At 37.5% G+C, this 8672-nt stretch overlaps 1 protein-coding gene across 1 annotated transcript; it reads left to right on the top strand.

Annotated features, from left to right (window-relative positions):
- The first annotated feature begins 296 nt into the window (after positions 1-296).
- On the top strand, positions 297-8381 carry LOC115012531 (cysteine protease ATG4D-like). The gene is made up of 11 exons (XM_029438194.1): positions 297-422; positions 2677-2910; positions 3011-3094; positions 3185-3358; positions 4023-4326; positions 4408-4472; positions 6095-6222; positions 6546-6624; positions 6725-6801; positions 7190-7309; positions 7445-8381. Exons 2-11 carry the CDS (start codon positions 2724-2726, stop codon positions 7613-7615), a joined length of 1389 nt encoding a protein of 462 aa, XP_029294054.1. The 5' UTR covers positions 297-422; positions 2677-2723; the 3' UTR covers positions 7616-8381.
- Positions 8382-8672: the final 291 nt, after the last annotated feature.

Here is an 8672-nt window from a genome sequence, read left to right as displayed (position 1 = left end):
ACATTTATGGTACATCTCTTTTCTTTAGACAGACTATGTGCCATTATTTTATCATATCATCTGCTGTACACTGTCAAAAATGACAATGACTCTGCTACTAATCACTACTGTCCCTTTAACTTGCAGTTACGCTCCATGTGTTCTTTATGTTTTATTTAATTTCTTAATCTATTATTTGTGTAATGTTTTATATATTATTATTATGTGTTTACCATTTATTTACCATGATATCTGTATCATGCAGAAGACTAAGCAGTATCATTGGTCCTCTGCTAACCAATCACAGCAGTGCTAGACGTCACTGGTATAAACAGGAAGTGAGCGCAGATTTACTCCGCGGCTCCTTCTCGACTCTTTATTTACCCCCAACCGAGAACAGACGAGCATCTTCACTGATATTCATTCAATGACTTGATCTAAAGGTAAACAATGACCCATAAATACTTTTAGAAATCCTTACATAAGTTGGATGCCGCAAAGTGTTTAGAGGCTGGACATGAGAAAAGAAGATCTTTCAGATGGTGGCAGTTTTTTCCAAAACGTTTTTAGACCTCGAGTTATATTTATTTCGTAGTATCCCTTATTTGGCGTTGTAAAATGTACATTGTAAGCTTTCGCACGACGTCACAGTTCACGTAATTGCGTTGTATATTAACTTAACGTGTTTGTATTAACTTTAGTAAGTTAGCCAAGGTTTGTGACGTGCTACATATCATATAGATAACGTATAGTCCACATGGACTATATGCTTTTAAATTCATGTTAATTGATTAGGGCAGCATGTTCTTTGTTAATCAGTTAATTAATCTTGTGGACTAACATGGCCACCATTTTGTCTTATGTTGTTTAACCAGTAGTTAAAAGTAGTTTTTTTAAAGTTACATTTTATCATTATAAGTTACCTGACAAGTAACTTAACATGATGAAATTATTAACAGAGTAGATATTGATTTATTTGCTCTCAGCTCCGCAAAGCATGCAGTAGTACACTACATACAAGTGTATAGTTTACTGTGTGAAAGTAACATGAATTATAATTTTAGTGTGTGAGATAAAACATCAACACATGTTCAGTTACAAAAGCTCTAGCTTGTATACTTGTATACCACATATATGGTTGTTATCGATTTTCCTTATTTAGTTATGACATGATACCAAGCAGATATTAATATTTTAAAGTATTACACACAATGGTGGAAAGTAGCTAACTACATTTACTTAAGTACTGTACAATTGTGAGGTACTTGTACTTTTACCCCACTACATTTCAGAGTACTGGAATGTACTTTTTACTCCACTGCATTTATTGTCAGGCAAAGTCACTAGTTACTCTTCAGCTTTATATTTGATATTTAGAAAACCAGAGGATAACATACGATATGTAAAGATGAAACCAGTGCTTCTCAGCCATTTTGGATGTGACAAACATAATATCAGTATTTAGATGGCGTCCTTTTATCACGTTTTTAGATGTTGAGTTGTATTCTTTATTGGGCATGAAGAGGTAAAAAAGAATGTATGCCAATAAATAATCATTGTATCCTTAACAGTAAAATGCTACTTACACAATTGATGCATCAGAATTAATTAGGACTATCACGATTTTGTGTATATATATATATATATATATATATATATATATATATATATATATGTATATGTATATGTATATGTATATATATATATATATATATATATATATATATATATATATATACACATATATATATATGTATATATATGTGTGTGTATATATATATATATATATATATATATATATATATATATATATATATATATATATATATATACACATATACACATATATATATATATATATATATATATGTGTATCACACGAAACATTACACATCACATCATTGCTTTTATATTATGATTATATTAGTGGCATAAAATGGTCTTAAAATGACAATAATATAATTTAATGCATTTATTTCTGGAACAGTATATCATCCAACAAAAGTAGTTGTCTTGACCGGCCTTGTATTAACCCTCTAATAATGACATATATAATAACATTTCACTCACTGGGGACATCTTTCTGTTGAATAAGTACTTTTATATTTAATACTTAAAGCACATTTTGCTGATAATACTTAGTTCATGTTACTTAAGTAAAAGTAAATATCAGTGCAGGACTTTTACTTGTTCTGGAGTATTTTTACATTGTTTTATTGATTTGGGTATTTTACTAGAGTAAAAGATCTTTTCAATGGCCGACGCCGATATTTAGAGAGCAGGGCGGCCGATATTTTGTTGTTGAAACAGCAACTTATCAACCTGTAGGTTAATGAAAAATAAAGAGTTAAGAACAGCATTTATTAGCTGAGTATCATCTCCTTGTTTCTGTCAGAGACAACTAAAATGTGTAAACCGTCATGAACACAAAATAAACAAATGTTGGTGAGAACAGGCTCCCAGCCTCTCCGGCTGCGGCTATATTGACATATCTCGCATTCCTTGAGTCATAGGATGCAGTCACATGGTTTCCCTCTTTACTTATTGTTTGAAGAATTATGGCATCTGCTTTGGTTCATAACAACCCTTCAGATCTTGTTTATTTTAAGATCAAATCCTATATTTTGGTGTACATGACTGATGTCATGATCTTGTGTCACATGTTTGGTGTTCAATGTTCCTTCTATGTCTTTGCAGGGTGCTATGGAGATAAGAAGCAATTCCTCCGGTCTTCTTCTGTGGTTATGAATCCCAGCACCTCCTCGGCTCGCTGCGGGGGCCAGTCCCCTGCAGATGACCTGCTGGACGACTGGCTCTTCCTCTCCACTGAGTCTGCTCAGCCTCAGGTCCTGGAAGTGAGCCGGGAAGACCGGGAGGACAGAGGCCAACTCAAATCCAAGTTAATCTCAGCATGGAACAGCGTCAAATACGGTCTGTTTCACCGTTCATAGAAACTGTTTTATACTCTCACATCCGTGTGCACACTTTTGGTTTATGAGATTAATTCTTTTCCCCCTTTTTAATGTTTCAGGCTGGACTTTGAAGCAAAAATCCAAATTCAGCAAGAGCTCTCCTGTGATCATGTTTGGACAATCCTATGAGCTCAAGGATCACGGTGAGGCCCTCGTGCCTCCTGCAATCATCTCTTTCATGTGGTTCTAAAAGCAAGGGGCCGTTTTTAATTCAAGCTCTGCCACTGTTTCAGGGGAGAGAGAGTGTTTCCGCCGCTCCTTTGCGTCACTCCTGTGGTTGACGTACAGACGGGGTTTCCCTCAGCTGGCCGGCTGCTCTTTGACCACCGACAGCGGCTGGGGTTGTGTTTTACGCACGGGGCAGATGCTGCTGGCTCAAGGCCTGCTGCTGCACCTGATGCCACCAGGTGACGGCACACACTGCACTGTCACCTATGGTGTTCAAAAGATGAATATTGTCTGAATATTAAATATTAAATATATATATATTTATATTTTTATATATATATATATATATATATATATATATATATATATATATATATATATATATATATATATATATATATATATATATATATATACTGTACCTCACTGGAAAAGTGGATTCCAGGGCCTCTTTTATAGTCCAGTGTATATAAAGTATGTTTCCTTGATTTAAAGTGTTTTTGTTTTTACACAAAATCCACTCCTTCTCCTTTAAACCAGTTGATTTGGTTCTTAGTTTATATATATATATATATATATATATATATATATATATATATATATATATATATATATATATATATATGTATATATATGTATATATAATATATATATATGTGTATATATATATATATGTGTATATATATATATATGTATATATATATATATATATATATATATATATATGTGTATATATATATATATATATATATATATATATATATGTGTGTATATATATATATATATATATATATATATATATATATGTGTATATGTGTATATATATTTCATGTAGATATCTGTTGTCTTATTTTAGTGACATTGTCCAATATTCATATTACTTCATCTTTCCATCATTTTGAGGTTGGACTTGGACTGTGAGCCACCATGCGGTCAAAGACGACTTGGACCTGCTGGTGACTCGCTCCGTAGACGGTGCAGACCGGGGACAGGATGTAAAGGAAGGGTCGAATAAGAGGGGACGAAAACTGAGCCTGGGCTCCCTTCTGGACAGACCCATGGAGGCTACACACAGACGGGTGGTGTCATGGTTTGCAGACCGTCCCACGGCCCCTTTTGGGATACACCAGCTGGTGGAGTTGGGCGAAAGCTCCGGGAAGAAGGCCGGGGACTGGTACGGACCCTCCATTGTGGCACATATCCTCCGGTGAGACCTGAAGACATGACATGCCAAATGATCCTAACTGACTTTTATTTGCATCCTGCAGTAAATTTCATTTTGTTTCAGGAAAACCGTGGCAGCGTCAGCGGATCTTCCTAATCTAGTCGTGTATGTTGCACAAGATTGCACCAGTGAGTAATTTATTTAATTGTATCTGTGTGTTTGCTCTCTCCTCTGAAAGGCAGATTCCCTCCAGTTGTACAAACGTATCAGTGCTTTGTGCTTATTTACACATTCTTCTGTATCACTGAGGAGAGCGAGGGATTTACTGCACCTGTTGGTGTTTCTTTTTATTTAGAGAGTTGGAAAGTAGAGAGCGGTTTGTGAACCAAGGCCACAGTAAAAAGCAGCTGAGGGAAATATGTTCTCTTTTGAGCTGTGCTTTGTTTGCCATGAGAAACTCACTCTGTTGTTAGTGTTCTTTTCAATTTAAAGGGCCAGTGTGTAGGATCTAGTGGTGAGGTAACAGATTGCAAATAAGTGAATAGACCCCCACCCCCATACCCCACCCATTCCTTTCCACACGTGTAGAAGAACCCTCTCTAGAGCCAGAGTTTGGTTTGTCCATTCTGGACTACTGTAGAAACATGGCGACGCAATATGGCGGGCTCCGCAGAAGAGGACCCGCTCCCTGTGTAGATCATGGTTGCATAAGGGAACTGGATACAGGAACAGTGGCAGACATTGAAGCCATTTAGACATCAAATCAAATTTATTTGTATAGCCCAATATCACAAATTACACATATGTCTCAGTGTGCTTTACAGACTGTACAGGTTACGACACCCTCTGTCCTTAGACCCTCGCATCGCACAAGGAAAAACTTCCTAAAAGAAACCCCATAATTAAAGGGGAAAAATGGAAGAAACCTCAGGGAGAGCAACTGAGGAGGGATCCCTCTCCAGGACGGACAGACGTGCAATAGATGTCGTGTGTACAGGATAAACAACATAGTACAAATACAACATTTGACAGAAAATATGTTGTGTTGAAAAAGAGAAAGTTTGGATGAATCCAGGAAAATGTCAAAAAGGCTTCCCGGTGTCCAGCAGGACCAGGGCAGCAGGCGCAGCCACGGTTCCTGATCCTGACGTAAACTTTATCAGTTTACGACATAGTGGCCAAGCTGTGGAATTGCATCTTCTGGGTCGGTCACGTGATGCAATTTCCGCTCAGGAAAGATATTTTCTCATAGACTTAGATTGAGAAAAAGATGTCTGTGAATCAGCAGATAATTATTTTCAACTAACCCAGTACATACGCATAAATAGCCCCTTATTTAAATCATTATGTCCTTAAAGTTACACAATTCGCTAATAGTCGAATCAAGAGTTGTTTCCCTCTGCTTAATGAATGAATGTGAGCGGGTCGAGGCAGAGCTCTACAGGCACCATTCTTGTGGAAGATTCTGGTCATTTTTAAACCCGGAAGTCAAACTTCTTTGGCTTCACGCATCGCTGAGCAGCTGTCGCATGAATGAACAGGACTCCGCCTCCAACGCTGTATCCACTTCTCTTTACACATCCATGCTGTCGATATAAAGGGTTCATTATAAGCTAACGAAAACACAATTAGTCGTGATTTCAGGTGATAATACGCTAATGAAAACATGTTAAATACATATTATATTCCATTTCTGCCAATAGATATGCCTAAATCCTACACACTGGTCCTTTTAAACATTTAATGAACTTTATTCAAATGTATTGTGAGAACCGCAGGTGTATTTCTACCTGCGTCTCTCTGTGTTCAGTCTACTTGGAGGACGTGAGGAGGTCGTGTGAGCGGCCTCTCCCTCAGTCCTGGAAGTCTGTCATCATCCTGGTTCCCGTGCGGCTCGGAGGACAAGAACTTAATCGCTCCTACATCACTTGTGTCAAAGTATCCAAACAATATTTTCATGCAGTCACTCCAATATGCATTCCTTTGAAACTGAGTAGTTTATGGGGAAATGTTTAACACGAGCGGCTAATCCAGGGAGATTCCAGCAAAAGTAGTAGAGCTGCACTGTAATTTAGTATAATGTCATTCACTGGGTTTGATTCTCCCTGTGTACAGTGTGGTGGCACAGTTCAGTAATACATCAACATCCCCTGCATGTGTTTCTTTGTACTCTGCAAAGAGATATATCCCTCCTTAAGCAAGCACACAATAAAATGTCTTGCAAGTACAAAGAACAACAATGCTTTCTCTTTCTGCCGTAGAAACTCTTGACATTACAATGCTGCATTGGAATCATTGGGGGGAAACCGAAGCACTCTTTGTTCTTCGTCGGCTTCCAGGGTACGTGCAGAGCAGTCACAGTGTACATCCTAACTATTGTGCTCAGCTGTTGGATGTTTTCACTTTTGTATTTTCTTCTTCTGGCCCTGTTGTGTAAAAGATGACCATCTGCTGTACTTGGACCCTCACTACTGTCAACCTACAGTGGATATAACAAAGGAGAACTTTCCCTTGGAGGTCTGAGGAAGTACCGTTTCTGTTTTGTCATGTAAACCAGTGGTTTAACACAAAGCTCTAAGCGTCTTCTATTATTGCATGGTTTTTGTGCATACACAATGTTAATCAATTCAATCAATTTTCATTTCTATATTATTATTATTATTATTATTATTATTATTATTATTATTATTATTTGTTCTAATTAGTTGAGCTACTCCACAATGTATCCATGTATCCCCTGGCAACTGCAGAAGTACCTGGTTGGAATCACTGATTTAAATTTAACTGAGTCTAAATGTTACGTCCACTTCAGTCCTTTTGTTGTAGGAATATTTTCCCTAAATCTAAGGAGACATTTTTTCTGATTAGTATTCGTTGGTGTTTTGCCTCTCCACTCCGCTTGCAGACGTTTCACTGTAAATATCCCAGGAAAATGTCATTCTCTCGCATGGACCCCAGCTGTACCATAGGATTCTATGCTAAAGGCCAAAAGGACTTTGAATCACTGTGCACGGTTGTTAATGAGGTATGTGATTTAGTTATTTCTATTTGTGGGACATGCAGCTGTGTAGCTTTTGGATTGTCTAAAAAATCATTTATTTTGATGTCACTTCACAAAACGATGAATAAAATGTATTTGTTCGTTCTCTTTCTCCCTCAGGCACTCTCCACATCTGCAGAGACGTACCCCATTTTTATATTTGCAGAAGGCAAAAGTCAGGAGGAGGAGAGAACCAATACACCCACAAACACTATCACCTATATCCAGAGGAAGAACGGGCGGAGAAGAGTCGACACCAGCAACAGCTTGGACGAGTTTGTTCTATTATGAACAGAAGAAGATAAAGTCTGTCCTGAGGGGCGAACGCTGATCAACGATCAAACACACAGTATATGTGACACTGCGGTAACTACTGAGCGTTATAACAACAAAAATGTGCACGAGCAATAACCTCAAGGGAAAAAGGAAGTGGCCAGCTGTCATTAATGACACTACTATATTTTTATTGCTGCTTTGTGCTCATCTTTATTTTTATTTAATATTTTAATAGTAGATCATTTAAATGAATATCCTTCAATGGAAGGATTTCGAAGAATGTTTTCTATAGGTCATGTTATAATTTTTAATTTAATCTATTAAAAAATATATATATAAAACAATATGAAATCTTTCCCAGGGACTAACTTAAGGCGACTCTGTGTTCTCTGACTATTTCATGTCATGTGACAGGATGCGCTGCCTTTAGAATGGATTAGAGTTGGATTCCTGTTAACATGTGACTCGCACATAAGAGACAGAAAGAACATGAAGAACAAGTCAAATGTTGTGTTTCTTAAAAGGAAAAAGAACAAAACTTACTGAAAATATTCTTATGAGCCGGATTTAGTTTTTGCTGTCTTTTGTCCTGAATAAATCATTTATGTTTGAACTAATTTGTAATTCTGTCCGCTGTCATGAATACACATTTAAGAGAAGTCCGACAGCAACACGTCCAGGCCTTCTCCTACAAAATGTCACTCAAAGAGACTTGTACCAACCAGGAAGAGACATTAAACGACTACAAAGAGACACAAAACAGCTGCAAAGAGACTCGGAATGACTAAAAAGTGACTCATAACTTCTACAAAAAGACCGAAAACAAAGCAACAACAACAAAAAAGAGGCTCAACAACTATAACATCTGTGTCTTGCTCCTCTGTGAGGTGTTTTTCATGTCCCTGCCCAGGGGCCAATTGTCTCGTCAAAGGGCCAGGCTTATCCAGAGGAGAAGGGACTCTGCTGCTGGAGACCTTTTAGCTGGTTGAGATTGCAGTCACGTCAGCTGACCAGGAAGAGCTCCACTGCTGTTGGGACCTAAATCAAAGCTCAAGGCTGAAGGTGATGGAGT

Source organism: Cottoperca gobio, chromosome 8 (assembly GCF_900634415.1).
Source record: "Cottoperca gobio chromosome 8, fCotGob3.1, whole genome shotgun sequence".
Classification (NCBI taxonomy): domain Eukaryota; kingdom Metazoa; phylum Chordata; class Actinopteri; order Perciformes; family Bovichtidae; genus Cottoperca; species Cottoperca gobio.
Note: the sequence above shows the minus strand (reverse complement) of the source record. Positions and strands in the feature narration are given on the sequence as shown.